The sequence below is a fragment of the Nomascus leucogenys genome, chromosome 20 (genome assembly GCF_006542625.1).
Source record: "Nomascus leucogenys isolate Asia chromosome 20, Asia_NLE_v1, whole genome shotgun sequence".
NCBI classification, from domain to species: Eukaryota; Metazoa; Chordata; class Mammalia; order Primates; family Hylobatidae; genus Nomascus; species Nomascus leucogenys.
The window spans coordinates 30,176,418-30,198,102 of NC_044400.1; the positions used below are offsets into that span (position 1 = coordinate 30,176,418).

At 36.5% G+C, this 21,685-nt stretch overlaps 1 protein-coding gene across 1 annotated transcript in view; it reads left to right on the top strand.

Moving 5' to 3' along the window:
• The window catches only part of CNTNAP5 (contactin associated protein like 5), an 885,765-nt gene that overhangs the window by 437,251 nt on the left and 426,829 nt on the right, over window positions 1-21,685 (top strand). Inside the window, exon 7 of the mRNA XM_030800870.1 lies at window positions 2,207-2,350. Within this exon, the coding sequence (XP_030656730.1) occupies window positions 2,207-2,350 (144 nt within the window). The remainder of the gene's footprint in view (window positions 1-2,206; window positions 2,351-21,685) is intronic.

A 21,685-nucleotide genomic window follows, 5' to 3' on the forward strand; every position in this document is an offset into this window, starting at 1 on the left:
AATTGATTTCATATTAATTATATTTAATAAGGTTTTTGATATATATATGTAAATACATATATATCATATGATTACCATCATACCTTGGAGATATTGTGGATTCGGTTCCAGATGAATGCAGTAAGTGAATATTGAAATAATCAAGTCCCACAAAGTTTTTGGTTTTGTAGTACATATAAAAGATATGTTTGTACTATATTATAGTCTATTAAGTGTGCAATAATCACATTATATTTAAAATATATATGCCTCAATTTAAAGATATTTTATTGCAAAAAAATAAAGCTAACACAGAGACAAAGTGAGCACCCACTGTTGGAAAAATAGTGCTGAGAGACCTACTTGCCACAGGGCTGATGCAAACCTTCCATTCATGAAAACCACAAAATCTGTGAAGTACAACAAAGCAAAGTACAATAAAACAAGGTATTGCCTGTATCTCCCTCACAAATTAAAAGAAAATAACTAAAAAGTATATGATTTAATATAAAAGTATATACAAGTATCCTGTTAAAGAAAATATACCAACAGCAATAAGATGAGCACAGAATTTACATGATAACATGTTTAATGAATTAAAATAATTCATATACAATGGAATTTTTGAAATCATGAAATTCATAGAAATTAATTTAATGATGGGTATGTGAACTAGAGAAAGAAAATAATAACTTTAGTTGGGGGACTTTATTAGAAATATTCTGAAAATAGAAAACAACAGTGGGTTCTTGGAAAGAAAAATCAAATATTTAAAAAATATCCATTCTTCTCTAAAAAAAGTTTTAATGTAAATAATAAATTATCAATAAAAATTCTAACAAGCTAGTTAAATAAAATTATTCTGTAATTAAACTTTAAAATAAAATAGATAAAATATCAAAACATTCTCTTTAAAAATTAACGTAGTTGTAAGTAAAAGTGGGCAACAGGATTAATAATACTCTTCACCTATTACACTGCATTGGGAAACATTTTTTTACTAGTGTGAAGCTTGTAAAAAAATCTAAAAATAGCTTTAAGTATATCAGTAGCTATTCATATAGACATTCCGATTGGGAGACCACATCCTCCTGAAACATTAAGACAGAGACAGATAAAAAGAGACAGTGAACTAGAGAAAGACGGAGAAGTATCCAAATATAGATATAGTTGAAGTACATGCTGACAGTGATATTTCAAAGCAGTGGAAAAAACTGCATTTCTCATTAAATGGTATTGGGATAAACCTGATAGTTTAAATTGTCTTCATTCTTTTTCATAGTAGAAAAAAATACTCATAACAGGCCGCCTTGCTTTTAAAATAATATATATACTAAAAAGGCAATTTGTGTTAATACTAATTAGAAACAAAAGTTGTAAAAGAAGAAAATCCCTAGTATCTCATAACCTTTCCAAAGTGAACCACTATTAAATTAGGTTGGTGCAAATGTAATTGCGGTTTTTGCCATTACTTTTAGTGACAAAAACCGCAATTGCTTTTGCCTCAACCTAATAATAACAATTCAGTTTATTTCCTCCCAGACTATGCTTTATGCTCAACTTCTTGTTGTTGACATCATGCTTTATACCCAATAATAACTCTTGCATTTTAAAATCAACATTATATTTACTTCCCATTATATTACAAATGTTTAATAAGCATCATTATTGACAAGTGAAATTTCATCATATTGATTCTTAATTACCTGCTTCACAAAACTATATAGAACATTTGGAATATTTCCTGTTTTTCATCGTTATAGATGACAATTGTAGACAATCTTATGCATAAGGCTTTTTGCGTACGATATAGACTTTTGAACTAGGTTCTTCTGTAGCTGAATAGAGGTATGTTTTGTTTGTCTCTTGGCTTTAGTATGGCCATATCTTTTAAGATGCTTGGATAAGAGATAATTATAAAGACATTGATTTTCTTTTTCTTTTTCCCTCCTTCTGTAAATTATTGTTTTATTTAGTATTAAAAAGGTTCAGAAAGGAAGCGAAAATGGTTGTGTAAAATAGGCCTTTAAGAAGCAAGCAATTACAGTTATTTTTACATAGGCTAATCAGTATCCTTTTAAATGTGTAATCAAGTGGCATCTATAATTATTTGAGCCACTTGGCTCATGCATACAATTGAATCTACCAAAAATGCACGTGTTTACTTTCCTTTCCTAATCTTTCAGAGCTTATAACTAAGAGTTTGTTTCTATTTTCACCCCAAAAGCTTAGTTTTGGAGGAATTCCAGTACCAGGAAAACCTGGGACCTTTTTAAAGAAAAACTTCCATGGATGCATTGAAAACCTTTACTACAATGGAGTAAACATAATTGACCTGGCTAAGAGACGAAAGCATCAGATCTATACTGTGGTAAGTCAGCCCATCTGTTTTGTCTTGATGGTTTCTACCACTTTGGGTTAAGTCTTGCTTTCACCAGCCCATTCCTGAACCCATTCGTAATATGTTTATCTTATGCTCTGAGTTCCCATCAGCCTCTGAGGTGACACTGGAGAGAAAGAGAATGGCAGGTATTGAATCCGTGTAAATTGCATTAGTGGAAGAAACAAATATATTAGGGCCATCCAGAGAATTCATTTCTTTTGTTTTTGACTGTGGGTCATATTTCAGCTGTGGGTAGTATTCGCAGTCTACGTTGGGACAACATGAATTTTTTATTATCTCTGGAAAATGAGACAAGAAAACCACATATTCCATTAAATTCTATGGCTTGGGAGTTACATATTTGTCTACTTATTGTTAATATTAAAAATAGTTCATTTTAAATGAGGGAAATTAAACTTTTAGTGTGTTTGAGATTCTCATTTATCATACTGACAAATTAAATGATTTTCTAATTAAGTAACATTTGTCTTCCTTAATAGACAATGAGTTTCATGAGGGTCAGGACTGTGTTTTCTTTTTACTACTGCATTCACAATGCCTAACAGAGTGACTTACACCTGGTAGGTGCTCAATAAAGGTGTTGATGTTTCCAACAATAATTTTGGATTTGTCTGTTTCTCTCTCCAGTTCTATCCATTTTTGGTTTACATATTTTGTAGCTCTGTTGTTTGGTACATACACATTTAGTATGCTATGTGTTCTGGTGGATTCACTCTTTTATCATTATATAATTTTATTATCTGTCTCTGATAACTCTCTTTGCTCTGAAGTCTGTCTGATGTTAATATAGCCACTCTTGCTTTTCCTCTATAAATGTCTTTGTCATGTAACTTTTCCCATCCTTTTGCTCTTAACCTGCCTATGTAATAATTTTTGAAGTGAGTTTCTTGTAAACAACAAATAATTGGGTCATGTTTTTTAATTCATGCTTTCAATTTCTGTCTTTTAATTGGTCTATTTAGCAAATTTACATTTAATGTAATGAATGTTTTGGGCTTAAATGCCTGTTTATTTTGTTTCCTGGGTTTTTAAAAATTCTCTATTTTCTCTGACTTCCTGTGTTCCTTGGATAGTTTTTAAAATTCTTTTTTGCTTTATCTAGTGTTAGAGTATATCTGTGTATAGCTTTTCTTAGTGGTTTCTGCAGACATTATATTATATGTACATAACTTATTATAGTTCACTGGTTTAATCATTTTACCAATTTAACTGATGTGTAGAAACCTAATTTCCATTTACATCCTTTTATCTTCCCTTATTTATTTTATAATTGTCTCAATTAGACAATTACATTTTTAGGACCATTTCCATGTATTTAGAACCATTTCAAGTAGTATTATTTTGCTACAATGTCAAACATCATTTAGAGAATTCAAAAGGAGAGGATAGTTTGCTGCATTTACTCATATTTTTGCCCAATATTGACAAAAGGTAAAGAAAAACTCTTGAAACCATGAGGGATATGTTTGGCTTGGATTAGTATTAAAGACTCATTACTGCTGCCCATGTGATCTGCAGTGACATCACAGCGGTTGTGGGTGGGTGGGAGAGGGATGCCCTTCAGATCACTGGAATGTGATGGAAGTCCTGACTCACCACTAAACCATCTCTGAGACTGCTCCTGCAGGGGATGAAGGGGGTTCCTCATGATAGCTCAGTAGGGGCAGAAGTCTAGGCTTTCCATGTGATCTCAGTTGATACCACAGGGAGAGACTTGGTTCTATCTGACAGTGATTAAATTCACAGATCTTCAGAATTGGCCTTGTAAGCCAGAGTCCCAGATTGATCTTCCCATATACCACCCTGGCCAGAAATTTGGGCACCTCACTACAGCATGGCTCAATGGAAATGGGGCCATAGTTTTTTCTATGGCACTTGGCTTAGGGAGAGAAGTTGTTGTCTAACAACATCTCTCTTTCTATGCTATCCTTTCCTCATCCTTTGGCTGTAGAGAGCAGTCTTCTAATGGTAATTTTAAACAAATTTTATCTGCACCAGTTAGTCTCTCTGGGTTGTTTGTCTTTCAGCAGCATACTTAAAACAGATCAGGTTAAGAGAAAACCCAGAGAATTCTCCACTATGTTTTTCTCTTGGTCCCAAGGTTTTTATATATCCTTTATTTCTTTTCCCCACCATTCAGAGTTTTTTTTAGGTAAGTTTTATACAGAATTCCTATAGTCTTTTAGTTGTACTTAGCAGAGTAAATAGAGAAAACCATGTTACTTCATATTCCTGGAATTGGAAATCTCCTTAACTGACATTTTTTCTTTAATCCATGGCAAGAGTAGGTCACCCTATCATTAACAGCAAAAATCTGATTCTCTTTGCAATCTTATTATAGAATTATTTGAACAAACTATGGCTTTAAATGACTTTGTGTTTGTTTTCTTCTTTGATAAATATAATCTATAATAATTTTTTATGTTTTGAGGTATCATATTAACACATTTTCTTGGAAATTGACATTGGATTCAAGGGTGTGAGGCAGAGGATGCTCATGGGGAATCACACTTGGATTAAAGATTGTTAGCATTTTAAAAGGCTTGTGTCAAGTCCCTGACTCCTTCGGTTTGGAAAAGTTAGGGTGATGCTAGGGAGGGCTTAGTTACCTCAATGGCTCTAGAAAACGACATTACTTGTCCATCCCTGGCTCATGCCCAAGGCTCCTGACAATTCTGCAACTTATCCACATGAGCTTAGGTCAACCATTTCCTAATTAACATAAGCACTGGCTTGCTCATGACATTTTTTTTTTTTTTTTTATTCTAGGTTTGGAGTCTTAGGCCGTGGAAAGCACACTCATTCCCATCCCTTTCCCAATATTGTTTCAAGAAATATTTCAAAACATACCAGTTTCCTTAAGTCCAATCTGCTGGCACAGGGGCACTATATTGAGATCATGCACTACCAGAAGTTTAGATTAGCCTAATGTCGTAAACATTAAAGGGCATCACTACCTACCATTTTGCTAAGATGTGCCAGAGCAAGTTGAAACAACAGTAAGCTTATAAAAACATTGCACACTCATTGTTCATAAACTGGGGTTTAAAAGTATAAAAGCCTGAGCTTTAGATATAAATAACTAAGATCTCTATAGTAATATTAAAAAAGAATATCTTTATACATATTATGTGTTAAAAATATCTTTAATGATAAGATATATTAGAGTTACTGAATAAGCAAAGCAAATAAAAAAAAGGAAGATAAAAAGGAACAAGAGAAAAAAAAAAAACTTCAGTTTCTGAATATCGGTAGTTTCCACCGTTTCCTTTTCTGAGAGAATCATTATCTAAATCTTTAATAAGTGTTGTGGTGACTTTTAAACTACTATAGCACTTATCAAGTTGCCTAAAACTTTGCTAGTATACGTTACTCCTCGGGGTTTAATTGGCGGTATTGTTAATATGAGGCATAAAGAATCCATTTGGCACTAATGTATTTGGAAAAAATCCCAAGAAAATTGTTTTATTGTGCAGGTAGGCAACCTTAGTTTTAACCTTCACAATTTAGAAGAAAAAATGTACATTATTTTTCTTCCAAATTGCTTCCAACACCCTGCTTAAGTGAGAATTCGTATCACTATACACTTGCACATGTAAACACACACCCACACACATATTTATATACCTAGTCTGTCTCCTTTAGGGATTTCTTATGGGAAGCAATGGTTTGCACTATACTGAAGTACAAACTCTTTCCTTTCTGTAGTCAAGCTGAAAGTTTCCCCCAAAGACACCGTATCTGCTACAAAATCAGCTTTGCTCCAACCCTGTCACTGTGGTGCTAAGTAAGGGCTTTTGGAAGGAATGATATTTTTGTTCTTTTCTAGTGTTCGCAGACTCTCTTACAGTTATTAAGCCTTGGGAAGTTCAGATTCAAGGGATCAACAAATCAGGCAGCAAGAGTATGGTACTACCCATAAATTATAAAATGTGTTTCAAGGCCCACGGAAGCTCCAGCCTTTGCCTAATCTAACGTATGCCTCTTTAGCAGGCTGCATTCAGCAGGCATCCTCATTGCAATCTGTCATCTCTTTCTTGTGGGACCTTCCCACTCCCTGGAGACTTAACAGCTGTTCCATAGGGATAATTCAATTTAGTCTTTATAGCTCGATTTGACTACAAGACAATTCTCCACATGCTGAAATGCAGTAAAACTAACAGCTTAAAGTAGACATAAAAAATACCTCGCTATTCTTCCTCAAATCCTTTATCATATGCTAATACAGCACTATATAATAAACAATCAGAAAGCAAATGGCCCATTGAAGTGTGTCTACAGTACCTGTAATGTTGATTATTATATATGTAGTATAAGAAATATATTGCTCTGATAGTTTCCTGAAAATGATTAATTTCCTACCTTGCACTCCACCAAAAATGATGCTTTTTTTGAGCTGTGCTTTCTGAGTCTTTCATCTCCTCTCCCAGAGGCAAGGAGCGTAACATGATTCCCTGGGAGCTGGCTGAAGTTTCACTTCCATCATTGTAGGTCTCAAAATATTTTGTTTTTTATTTAAAAGATCATAGTGGAAAAGCATGTGTTACTTTACTTTGTCTTCAGTAGAAGGGAAGAAAATGCAAATAACTAATAGGAAGACTCTACTTATAGAGTTGGCTTTGGAGCTAATTGACTATGTCATTCATTTCTGTACCTTTGTTTCCAAATGGGAATTGGAATCAGGGAATTGGATGGGCGATGGCCAATACTAAGCCAATATAATAATACTCCCAACCCTATGGTTGAAATTGCTAAATAATCACAAAATACCTTTTCTTTTGTCCTAGAGGGAAACCCAAAGTTCTCACTTCAGTGTTCCTGGAAGCATCCTCAATAAAATCATAACTGAAACATCGACTTCCTAGGTTATTCATCCCCACTCCATGGCTTATTCAGCTATGGGATCTTGAGAAAGTTATGAAACTTCAGTACCCTCATACGTAAAATGAGGGCAAATATAGTATCTACTTCAAAGTGTTAGTGTGAAGATAAAATCTGCAATACCCTTAGGGCAGTGCATGGTACACACTAAGCACCCAGTAGATTGGAGCTATTAATAAAAACATCTATAAATCCATTCAACTGAAGTTGACATAGAAGCCAATATTTATTTGCCATTTTAGATAACTAATTAATGCAGTCACATACAGTTCCAAATAATAAAAGTTGATTGGAGGTAGCTCCTGTTCTTTCCTGAATCTGAATTTCTGTTTACTCCCAAACTATGAGTCATGAAGTGGGTTTGCAGTAAATATATTACAAACTTAATCCTCTCATTTATTTGAGAAAATTTGATGAAAATCATTACTTCAGATTTGATCAAATGGTAGACTCCTTTAAAATAAGGAACTTAAAAAGCATTACCTGATAGGCTTGGGTATAACAGATGTATTGAAGAATAACAACAGTGAGCTTTCTTGAAGTATGTTGCCCTTTGTTTGCATCTCTGCTGTCATGCAACTTATTGGAGCATGGTTGATTATTTCTTATGGCTGTAAAGCCAAGCCAGCACTCACTGTCAGAGTTATGTGTAAGAGATAAGGGTGGACACGAGAGCACACAAACATTTACATCTGCAGGTGCACACATATAACATACACACACACGTAGTGACAGGCACCTTTATCTTACCTCCCTGTGACCCAAAACCTCATGAAAATTGCTCAGAGAAAACTCCCTACTGTCTAGTAAAGCCTATAATCTCTTTAGCTTGTCTCCGGGATCATGTTTCATCTCTGTGAGTATGCTCTGTGATAAATGATACTTTCTCTTGATGGAAGGAATCATTTGAAAAAGCAAACATATTGTGTCTTTTCTCTTCTCATTCCTGCTCTCTTCTACTTCCATTTGACCAGTCTGACATCCACATCACCTGCGTCTATGCTGTATGCTCCTCATACCCAGCAAAAATCATTTCCAAGTTATTCACTCCCTGAACAGTTGCTTCCTTCCTTTCTTCAGGAAAATTGGAATTAAATAGTTTCAAGGTCATATGAAGAATAATGTGCCTTAAAGAAAAAAGGAAAAACTAACAGTGTAATGATTAATATCTTAGTCCATCAAGGCAGCTATTAAAAAATGTCATAAACTGGGTAGCTTCTGAATAAGGGAAATTTATTTCTCACAGTTCTGGAGGCTGGAAAGTCTGAGATCAGAGTGCCAGGACGGTCGGGTTCCGGTGAGGGCTCCCTTCCAGGTTTAAGACCTTACAGTTCTCACTGTGTCTTCCTCCTTCCGCACGTGGTGGAAAAACAAGCAAGTCCCTTGGGGCTATTTTGCAGCCATTAATCCCAAGACTTCATGACCTAATCACCTCCTGAAAGACCTTACCTCCTAATATGAACATATTGGGGATTAAATTTCAATATATGAATTTCTGGAAGGGGAGGATAAAACCATTCAAACTATAGCAGTCATCCTGTCTGAAAATTGTTTTACCTGAAATCAGTGTTATCACTTTTCCTTTCTATCAGATAAGCAAATGTAACCAGTTTCTTTTGCTCATCTGATAAAATTATGTAAAGTATTAAAGAAAATTTCTTTAGAATGTTTTAAAAGTATTTCTATATAAAATGAAAATTTGCAAAATACAGAATAGGGTATGCAACCAGCCAGAGAGGAAAACATTGTTCTCATCTATTATAGGTATTTCATTTAAATAAATATTTAAATGTATATTTATATATCATAGACCACAGTTTATTGACAATTTTATATTTTACTTTTTTAAAGTATTTTCAATGTTTTTAAAACTTTTATTAGAAGTTGTTTTTTCTCTATTTACAAATACTATTTCAGCACTGAATCAATTTACCATAGTTCATTTAAGAATCTACTGTGTTAAAATTGGAGTTGTTTGAATTTTTTTTCTGCCAAAAATAATATTGAGATTACAACCATGGTGCAAAAATAATTTTCTGAAATTTAAAACAGATAACTAGAAATGAATATAATTGGGTCAAAGATTATGAACTTTTGACTCAACCCACATTGCATAAAGCCACACCACATTCCATGCCCGCTGGCCGTGTACACAGGAGATGGCTTATCCTGCTAGTTTCACCTGATACTTTTCAAGTCATTTGAATCTTCAAGTGCTTTTTAAAAAAACGGGCTATGTAAAAGTTGAAATGACCTCAGATGTGCTTCCTGTATGCAAAACATCCAACTAATGAGCTGAGCGTATTCTTTTTATGCTCTCGCACCTGCAGTAATAACCGCAATAACCACTCCTCCATTCGAAGATACTGTATTTCAGAGAGCTTATAGACAAGGCCACAGATCACGGTGCTAGCACTGGAGGGGCGGTCAGTGGAGGGCTGACTGATGAGCTGTGGTTCTATTAGAGATCCTCTGTCCCCTTTGTGTAGCAGGCAGGAGGCAGACATTATTATCCACATTTTATACCAAAAAATATACTCAGGATTAGGGAAAGTCAATGATATGTGTTAGTGGCTGTGCCTTTCACAGTCTTCTTCCTCCTCTTATGGAAAGCAATCCACCGTCAGGTTTTATTCATTTTTATTAGGCATTTATTTTTTTAGGGTCCTGAATGACTTTCATGTCAAAGAGAAGAAAAAAATAATACAAGGCTGGGCAGATCCGTGAACAGCACTGATCTCTGAGTATTGAAGACCAATGAGGTGCTTCAGAAATGGCCCCTGTGTACTTTGTTATTTGCCAGAGAAATCTCTCCTGGGTGTCTCTTGTGATGTAAAAGCTTAAGAGTAGAATTCTTGTCTTTGGTGTGAGAAAGGAAGGAGGGCAGCGAAGGGCAGAGTGTGGAATCCCACTGCCCCCTGGCTCCCAGCGGCTCCTGTCTCTGCATCTGGCTGGCAGGCTCTCCTTCTGGGTTGAAGGAGAAGGCAATGAGTGCTGCAGAGGGTCAAAGCGCTTCCCCAGAAACTCAGACCTTTGTTTCCAGTGGCTCTTGTATTCCTTCAAGGTGAATAGAAACTTTTATGTGAGTGTTTCAAAACTATTATAATCAGCTTGTCCTACATATAAAAGTTTGCTTCCCATTTTCTCACTGGTGTGGCCTCTTTTCTAACCAGACCCGGATTACTCGCTGTTTCTGGAATTCACTCCATGCACATCCTTCTCTCAGCCTTTGCATGTTGTGTTTCTCCCATGCCAGCCGAGCTGTCTTTTTTCTCCTTTACCTCTTCCCTGACCCAGCCCCAAACTAACCATCCTTCTTCAAACTCACTGGTAGGGTTCACATTCTGAACCAGAGTAATGCTCAAAATATTCAGCAGGTTCTCAGAGGTAAAGCAGGGTCCTGGAGCCCCCAGGCTATGCTAACCCAGAAACCTGGAGTTGCTACATTGTAGGGAGGCCTAGAGGGCACTGGAAGACAGGCAGGCAAACCCAGGTTTCAGGGAGCCACTAGGAGCTTGGGACCAGTGGCTACATATCAAGTAATGTGGAAGGCTGAAATTGTTAAAAATGGAATCACCATTAGTGCAAGCCTGTATGAACCTGCTGCATATCCTCCATGCCTTATCAACTCCAGGCATTGTGGAGCACAGTGCTGAGAAAAACTGTAGGGCTGTATTCAGGGTGGATAGAGAAGGCTACTGTAATCTGTAAGCAGTGTCTACCACGGGGTAGGGCAGTGGGGAGTGTTGAATGTGCTGTCTGCCCACCCTGTCCAAGTGCGCTCCTTGTCCCACCTTCTCCTCGGAGCCCCTTTCAGACTCTCAGTTTCATAATACCTTTCTTGCTGTGAATTTCATACGTATACAACATGGCATAACTTAGCATTTGAGTCATTATTGTCATTAAAATGTAGTTATTGAACATCTACTGTGTTTACAGAAAACGATCCTTCTTTTCAAAGAGAAGCATCCTCTCTGATCTTAGAAATTACACACCTGGCATGGTCTTACCTTTGTAGAACTCAGAGTTCATAGCAGATGCCCTGGCCTTGGCCATCCCCTCTGACCTTTCTGCTCTCCTGGCCACCATTTGACAGCCACCCTTCCCCTTTTTATCTCATTTGCCCTTATGGTTTGACCCTTACTTTTTGTTTGTTTCTCCATCTTGATCACTCATCACAATTCTGGTTTCCCATTTGGTTTTTCCACTTCCTTTCTTTCACCACAACTCCAGCCTGTGGATCCTGACTCTACTTCCAACTACCACAGTCACAGCCACTGCACCCAGTGGCAAGACTCAAACATAGCTTACATGAGTTAGAAAGGAGAAATCACAGGGATAGTAGGTTCACGAAAGACTTTATGTAAGTGCAGGAACTTGGCCTGGACATGGTAGATGCAAAAGCTCAAGGTGGGGCTGTGGGAAACAACAAGCTTTATTCTAGTCTATTTCTTTGCAAGAGTTATTCCTGTTACCCTAAGTATATAAAAGAAACACGCTTTTATGTCACTCATGGTGTTAAATATGTGATATAGGGTCAGGAAATGTATATGGATGAAGGCACTAGGTGTTGAGGAAGAGAATAATCTTTGAAGGAAGTAAAATTAAATCCCAGCCTTACCTCACAATGGATACAAAATTTAGATAAAATTTTTTAAGCTGTCTCTGCTTCAGTGTCCTTCATCTACATGGTAGAGATAATAATGCCTACTTTACATATATAGAGTGACTCCTAGGATATTGTAGGCATTGAATCACTAAGAGCTGATAATATTATCATAATTATTTTTATAGCCTCACTCTGCTCGCTGTTTCTTCTCACATGTTCCCCATGAAGACCATAGTCCTGTGGGTAATCTCTAGCCTGCTCGATAAATGGCCTTTTAGAAGTACAACACTAAAGGTTATAGATCAGTGATTATTAGTATTTTATAGGGCATACACCCCTTTAAGAATATAATTAAAACTATGAACACATTTTACTTCACATAACATTTTTGAATCTTCGTTGATGCCTGTGAAGCTCATCCACGGACAGCAGCCCAAGAACTCCAGGTTAAATTTTAGACAAGGAAACATTTATATGTAAAATAAAACTGTGTTTTTATAAATTTCTAATAACCTTCTATAAGTGTTCCTTGTTGAATCACCAGGACACATAGTAAGTAGGGACCGGACACTGGATTTGTTCCATGTGAGCCGGTTTGGCTGGCTTCTTAGAAACACTTCACCTTTTGTCACAAGATTTAGAAGACATCTCTATGTGTCAAGGTCTGAGTTATTAGAAAATGCAAAAAAAAATTATGTCAAAGTGGCTTTCTAGTAGAAGGTAGGTAACTAATAAAACAGGTAAATAGGACTCCAAGTTGTCCAGAAATAGCATGTGCAAAAAATCAGGTAGTTTCTCTAGCTTGAGACAGGGTGGACTGTGAATGCATAAGGACTAGAAATGTTCTCTCTGCCCACCTCCCAGGCTGAGATTCAGGCCTCTTCAAGTAGGTGCAGTTAACCGGCCAGGCGCGGTGGCTCACGCCTGTAATCCCAGCACTTTGGGAGGCAGAGGCGGGTGGATCACGAGGTCAGCAAATCAAGACCATCCTGGCTAACACGGTGAAACTCCGTATCTACTAAAAATACAAAAAATTAGCTGGGCGTGGTGGCGGGCGCCTGTAATCCCAGCTACTCGGGAGGCTGAGGAAGGAAAATGGCATGAACCCGGGAGGCAGAGTTTGCAGTGCGCCGAGATCGCGCCACTGCACTCCAGCCTGGGCGACAGAGCGAGACCCTGTCTCAAAAAAAAAAAAAAGTAGAAGAAGAAGGTGCATTTACCAGGGAACACATAGCATACAGATAGCAAAGAAGCTTGCCGGAAAACTTAGGTCCCCGCTTCCTGCAGAAGCTGACAGCTGTGGGGAGACTGAAGCTGGGGCTCAACCATGCAGACTCCCTGGGCCTCCCACTGAAGAACAGTAATGGAGGACAGGAACCTGGAAGCATCTTCCAGCCTCTGTCACCCTGCAGCGGCCCTCTAGTGCCCCTTATGGACAAAGCATAACATTCAGCCAGTAGACAGAAGAGAAATGTTTGCAGGGTCCAACTCCACTACCATTTGATTGAGCAATTCCACTACTCGGTGTCTACCCAGAGGAAAATAAATCCCTATAAGAGAAAAACACGTGGACTTGCATGTTTATAGCAGCACAATGCACAATTGAAAAAATATAGAACCAGCCTAAATGCCCTTCAACCAAGTGGAAAAGGAAAATGTGGTATATATGAACCATGGAATACTACTCAGCCATAAAAAGGAACAAAATAATGGCATTTGGAGAAACCTGGATGGAATTAGAGACTATTATTCTATGTGAAGTAACTCAGTAATGGAAAATCAAACATAAGATATTTTCACTTGTAAGTGGGAGATAAGCTATGAGGATGCAAAGGTATAATCATAATATAAGGGACTTTGGGGACTTGCTGGGGAGGGTGGGTGGAGGGTGAGGGATAAAAGACTACAAACTGGGTGTAGTGTACACTGCTTGGGTGACAGGTCCATCAATATCTCAGAAATCACCACTAAAGACTTATCGATGTAACCAAACACCACCAATTTACTCAAAACTATTGAAATAACAATTTTTTACAGGTAAAAACAAAATGCAGGGCAAAGAAGAGTGGCTTTGGAACTGAACTTCAGAATAAATAACTGGCATAACTGCCAATCTCTTTTCTTCTTTTAAAAATTTAGGTTAAAAACTAGAGACCTTGGACATCTGGAAAAGAGAGTTGGGAAGACAAAAGGAGACATACACATATTCACGGTTTCATATGTCACCTGATCACAGTTTTATGCAATACCAGCATGTCTCACAAATGTATGAAGTCCAAAACCACAAATATAAGTCTAGGCTCTTGTAATTAGTAAAATGTCAATTTATTTAACTTTGTCATTATGTATATGCTCCATAAAAAATAGTGAAACTACTACTTTTATTATGGGCCCGTGTAATTTATTACATTAAAATGCATTTCTCATACTCAAAAAGTTTGGAACACTGTATAGGTGGACATGAATTAGAAGTACTGTAATAATTTACCTGTCTACATGAAGATTTACTGTAATTCTCACAAAAACTTATTCATATTTAACCTAAAAATTGTTTTACATAGCTTATTCTCTTCCGCTGAAATTGTTTTATTTCCCTGCCATTTCCTTCTATGTTTGTCTAATACCTTAGTTCAGCTCATCACGCTAACAGTACATCCACCCATGGGATTATCCAGTATCCCCCATGGTGGCTAGCGATTACTTCAGTATTTTCCCTGATGCTGTAACAAGGTCCAAAATATGCCCTGCGTCAGCCTAGGAAGCAAGCCCTCTGAAGCATATTATATTTGTCCCCAAGGCATCAGGGAAATTCAGTAGCTAAATAAATATCTTATCTTTAAAAATATTAATGATACTTTAAGTATAAAAAATAACAGATTGACTAGGTCTTTAAGAATGTGGCTGTGAGATAAGGAACAAAGCTAAATGAACATACAGAGCCTTCACAAGCCGCATTTGATGTGTCTGACAGAGATTTCGTATCCAAACAAATTTTAGGGAGAGGGTATGCTCTAAAACCCATCATTTACTTCATTTATATGTGCCACATGGTGGTTGCCTGTAAGGACAGTATGTTTGTGCAGCTGAAAATCTGATCTTTGTTACAGAAACTTCAATGCTAGCTTCCCAAGGTAAATGGAAGATCCAGCAGCCCCAGAAGATGACTTTGGTAGAGGATTATATGTACCCATGCACATGAAATGAGCTTCTAGGCAAGCTCATTCCATGTGTATGGGTACATATAATCCTCCATATTGCAATAATAATGAATGCTTTCTCTATAGGCTTCTAGTAAACTAGAGTGCATTTTATCAAACTTTTAATTCCTTACGACGACTGGCAAAGACCAAGAAAATCAAGGCTTTTTTTTCCCCCATGTTTTTACCCACAAAATCGAATGCTTATACTAGGATTCGACAATCCACGACATTTGGGTAAAACTTCCAGCTTGTGACCCAAAGACTTTTGCAACCCTCATGCACACTACAGGAAGCAGTCAGTCTCCATGATTCATAAGAGTCCAGAGATCATTAGGTCTAAGACTGCTCTGGAAAAGTACAAGAATCACAGTCTTCTCAACAATGTAACTCAACAAGCAAACTATAAGCCAATAAATATCTTGTAAATCACATTGCATTACCATTATTCATGAAAAAATAATACTTATAGATGATAGGAAATTGTGTAAACACAGAAAAGCAGAAAGAAAAGAAGTCACCTGCAATTTTATCAAAGCAATCATAAATACTATACAGGTGTAGATTTTTTAGTCTTCATTTCAAAAGGACTATTTTGGTGTAATTTTGTGTAATTCCTTTTCTTGTTATCAGTATTCGGCAATGAAAATAACGTGTTAAACATTTATTACATGCCAAATATTGTGTCAATTGATTTTTACATTTATCTGTTTTAATCCTCAGAATAACCTTATAAAGTGGATAGCTCTTTGTGGTTTCAGTTTGGGAAAAATGAGGTTCAGTAACATTAAAGTAACTTCCCCAAGATACGTAACTAGCATGTGATAGAATCTGCTTTCCATTAGTGGCCTTTCTAATGCCAAATCTGTGCTTAGCTGCTATGATATGCTTAACACACATTTTATATTTTACTCTAATCACTGAGTTTCTAAATGTTAACTAAAATGAAACTACATTATAAAAATGGTGATCAATAAATGTTGAATAAGTGAATGCATTTTTAATAAGAAGAGAAATGAGTAATTCGAATTTCCTGTAAAGAAGTGAGCACACTACAAATTGGAGGTGCATAGTAAATATTCGTTGAAGCTTATGTTGTGATGATTATACCAAGATGAACTTGAAGGATCTGATGAAATGTGAAGAAGAATGTCTTCCTAATGGAGCATCTTCTCATAGAAGGCTGATCCTCTCTGTAACTATAGATCTCCGTATACACTTAAGAGATCTATTGCACAGTCTGACTCTTAGCTGCCTGGAGATAGAGTGTTTGAAGACTATTTTCAGGTGTCTCCCTCCACTAAATGTTTTCTCCTTCCCTGATTCAGCAGAGGTGGCATGACCTAATTAAAAAGAGCACTGTGTGTGTCAGAAGATGTGGCTTCTCCAGTCAATTGGGCCACTACATAGCTAGTGGAATTCATTGTGTAAAGTCCACAGTTAACTTGTTCTTTCTGATGCTTTCCATGATTGAGAATTACGTCCTCTGGAAAATGTCTAAAATACTTTTCAACTCAGCGATTTCATTAAGAAAAACTATTAAAACTCCTTCTATTACTGTATTAGTCTGCTCTCACTGCCAAAACAAAATACCACAGACTGTTTGACTTACACAACAGAAATTATTTTCCCACAGTTCTGGAAGCTGGAAGTCCAACATGAAAATGTCAGCAGGGTTGATTCTGAGGGCGTCTCCCTCGGTGTGTAGACGACCCTCTTCTCCCTGTCTTCCCATGGTCTTCCCATTGGGCATGTCTGTGTCCTAATATCATTTTCTTATAAGGACACCAGTCATGTTAGATTAGAGTCTATCCTAACAGTCTCATTTTAATTTATTCACTTCATGAAGTGTCCTGTTTCCAAATACAGTCACATTCTGAGGTACTGGGGGCTGGGCCTTCAACACATGAATTTAGAGGAAACAATTCAATCCACAACAATTAGACTCTGCAAACCATCTACAGCGCTTGTGTGAGCAGTCTCTAAGACCTCTCCTCCAACTCCACTTCCTAAAACAAAACTATAATATAGGATTTTCAGCTCCATGAAGTAGTCAGGTATCCAGATCCTTCTGTCCCTCTGCTTGGCCATTCCAACTCTCTATCTTCCATTCTGAGGGTCCCAATAGGCTGCTGGAGCTTGAGGTATTCTATCTGCATGCCAGGCTGCAGAAGAAAGGAAGAAGTGAAGGCAAAGGGGATATTCCTCCCAGCTGAGTCAGCTCCCTTCAAGGAGCCTTCCAGGGAGTCCCATCCAATGCTCCTTCCATGCCATGCCTTATGGGTCTGACTTAGTCACCAGAACATACATGTCTGCAAGGGAAGTGGGGAAATGTAGTCATCCAGTTGAGCACATTCTTGCCTCAAACAAATCACTATTTCACTACCAAGAAATAGAGGAACAGGCTGGGTGCGGTGGCTTAATTATAATTATTATGCCTGTAATCCCAGCATTTTGGAAGGCCAAGGCAGGCAGATCATCTGAGAACGGGAGTTCAAGAACAGCCTGGCTAACATGGTGAAACCCCATCTCTACTAAAAATACAAAAATTAGCCAGGCATGGTGGTGTACACCTATAGTCCCAGCTACTTGGGAGGCTGAGGCAGGAGAATTGCTTGAACCAGGGAGGTGGAGTTTGCAGGGAGCCAAGATCGCACCACTGCACTCCAGCCTGGACAACAGAGCAACAGTCCATTTCAGGAAAAAAAAAGAAAGAAGAAAGAGAAGGAAGGAAGGAAGAAAGGAAGGAAGGAAGGAAGGAAGGAAGGAAGGAAGGAAGGAAGGAAGGAAAGAAAGAGAGAGAGAGAGAGAAGAAAGAAAGAAGAAAGAGAGAGAAAGAAAGAAAGAAAGAAAGAAAGAAAGAAAGAAAGAAAGAAAGAAAGAAAGAAAGAAAGAAAGAAAGAAAAAGAAAAGAAGGAAAGGAAGAAAGGCAGACGGGAAGAAAGGGCAGGAATAATAATTAATTTTTTGTATATAACTAGGGATCTCTCCACAATCTCTTCGGACAATAAAGATCAGTATATGAGAGTTATTATGTAAGAAGTAAAACAATTTCTATCTTAGTGTCAAAATTGGCAAAACTGTCATTACTATAATGATGCACTAGATTTGTGTCGTTCAATATGGTAGCCACTAGTCATGTGTAACTATTGAACATTTGAAGTAAGTATGTGTGGTACAAATTGTGATGTGTTTTAAGGCATCCCAGATTTTTAAGATTTCATATAAAAGTAAAATAATTTTATATAATTATTACGCAATGTTTTTAATACTGATTGTATATTTAAATAATATTTGCATCTACTGAGCTAAATAACCCTGTATTAAAATTTAAGTTGTTAATCTGTTTTTTAAAAAATTTTTTTAAAATACTGCTACTAGAAAATTTTAAATTAATTATGTGGTATGCATTATATTTGTTAGACAGCATTGACCTGGGATATCACCCCAAATGTCAGTGTTTCAGTAGCAGATTTCCTTTTACTTTTTTATTTTAAAACATTTAATTGAAAAACAAAGATAGTATATATATTCAAGGGGTACAATGTGATAATTTGATATACATATACATTGTATAATAATTACCACAATCAAGTTAATTAACACAACCATCATCGTCTATGCTGTAAATTAGATCCCAGGAACTCGTTTGAACATCTTATAATTGAAAGTTTGTACCCTTTGATTAATGTATCTCCATTTCTCTTACCCTCTAACCCTGACAAGTACTGTTCTATTCTCTGCTCCTATGAGCTTGACCTCTTGAATTACCACATATTTGTCTTTCTATGTCTGGTTTATTTAACTCAGCATAATGACTTCCTGATTTATTCATGTTGCCACAAATAGTATGGTTTTCCTCTTTCTTATATATGTATGTGAATATATATATTCTTATTTATGAATGTATATATATATATACACACATATATGGAGAGAGAGAGAGAGAGATGTCACACATATATGGAGAGAGAGAGAGAGAGCGATGTCACAATTTCTTTATTATCTGTTGAGGGACACTTAGGTAGTTCTCATGTTTTGGCTATTGTAGATAATGCTGCAATGAACATGAGAGTGTGCATATCTCTTTGAGATACTGATTTCATTTCTTTCAGATGTATACCCAGAAGTGGAATTGCTAATATGGCAGATCTACCTTTGGGTTTCTAGGGAACCTCCTTGTTGTTTTGCATAATGCCTGTACCAATTTACATTACTACCAACTATGTACAAGCATTCCCTTTCTCTACATTCTCACCAATACTTGTTGTATCTTTTTTTTTTTTCTTTTGGATAGCAGCCATCCTAACAGGTATGAGATAATACCTATTGTGGTTTAAACTTGCATTGTGGTTTGGATTTGCATTTCCCTAAACAATTAGCAATATGAATACCTGTTGGCCACTACAATGTCCTCTTTGGAAAAATCTCTAATGAAGGTCTTTGCTGTTTTTATTAGATTATTTGTTTTTTTTTGTTTGTTTTGTTTTTTGCTATTGAGTTATATTATGTGTTCCTTGCATATTTTGTATAGTACCCTCTTATCAGATAACTAGCTTGCAAATGTTCTCTCCCATTCTGTAGGTTGCCTTTTCATTCTGTTGCTTCCTTTGCTGTGCAGAAGTTTGTTAGTTTGATGTAATCCCACATGTCTATTTTTGCTTTTGTTGCTTGTATTCTTAGTGTAATATCCAAAAAGTCATTGCCTAGACCAATGTCAAGGATATATTTATCTATGTTTTCTTCTCAGAGTGTTATGGATTCAGGTATTATATTTAAGTCTGTATTACATTTCAAATTAAGCTTTGTGAGTGTTATAAGACAAGGACCTAATTTCATTCTTTTGCAGGTGGATATCCACTTTTCTCAACACCACTGGTTGAAGAGACTATTCTTTCACCACTGTGCAATAAGTTTATTTCTGAGTTCTGAGTTCTTTGTTCTATTGATCTATGTGTCTGTTTGTATGCCAGCATCATACTGTTTTGAGTCCCATGGCTTTGTGGTATACCTTGAAATTAGGAAATGTGGTGCTTTCAGCTGTATTTTTTCCTCGAGATTACTTTGGCTATTTGAAGTCTTTTTCGGTTTCATACAAATGTAAGGACTTTTTTTATTCTACTTCTATGAAGACTGTCATTGGAAATTTGATAGGGATTATATTAAATATACAGATGATTTTGGGTAGTATGAACATTTTAACAATGTTTATTCTTATGACTCATGAACATGGGATATCTTTCCATTTTGATGCTATTATAAATGAGATTGCTTATTTTATTTTCAAATAGTTTGTTAGTGTATAGAAATTCAACTTATCTTTGTATGTTGATTTTGTATCTTGCAACTTTATAGAATTTATTTATTAGTTCTAGTAAATTTTTGGTGGCTTCCTTATGATTTTTTAATATATAATATCATGTCATCTACAAACATAGATAATTTACTTTTTTCTGATTTGGATTTTTTAATAATTTTACTTTTTCTTGCCTAACTTCTTGGGCTGGGACTTCCAGTACCCTGTTGAATAGAGGCAGCAGAAGTGGTTTGTCTTGTTTCTGATGTTAGATGAAAAGCCATCAACCTTTAATGTTAAGTATGATGTTAGCTACAGGTTTGTCTTATATGGTCTTATATAGCCTCTACTATGTTGAGATACATTCCTTCTATACCTAAATCATTAAGAGTTTTTTCATGAAGGGATGTTGACTTTTGTCAAATATTCTTTTCTGCATCTATCAAGATGATTGTAAGATTTTTATCCTTAATTCCTTTAATTGATTTGCATATGTTGAGCTATGCTTGCATTGCAGCCTCTCTTTATTTAATTTTTAATTAAAAATATTTAATTATTATTATTATTGTTATTTTGAGACAGAGTCTCACTTTGTCACTCAGGCTGGGGTTCAGTGGTGCGATCTCAGCTCACTGCAACCTCCTCCTCCCAGGTTCAAGCGATTCTCCTGCCTCACTCAGCCTCCCGAGTAGCTGGGACTACAGGCGTGTGCCACCATGCCTGGCTAATTTTTTTATATTTTTAGTAGAGACGGTGTTTCACCACGTTGGCCAGGATGGTCTCAATCTCCTGACCTCGTGATCCGCCTGCCTCGGCCTCCCAAAGTTCTGGGATTCCAGGAGTGAGCCACTGCATCCTGCCTTAATTAATTTTTTAACTTAAAAGTACTTCATTAAAGATAATTACATATGTTCCTTCCTGTGTTATAAATATTACTGATTAAATTGAGAAGTTGACTTCTATAACATACTCATTATTGGGCTGAAAATTTGTTTTATTTTCCAGGCCAGTTGATGGTACTTTCCCTTCACACACACTTGCTATTTTTTCTATTTTTACTCAAGAACAAAGGTACTCATATTTTCAGAGCTAAGAATATTTATTCCTGATTAAAGTAAATTTAGTCTAGAAAAGCAGCATATACTTGTATGTGAAGTGGAAAGTTGTTTTGTTTGTGGGCTAAAAAAAAGCGGTTTGGAGACAAAAGAAAACCATAAACACACACACACACACACACTCCACTTCCTTTAGCCTTGTGTGTTAGTAAGGGTTCCCTAGAGAGAATCAATAGGAGACTGTGTGTGTATGTTTGTGTCTGT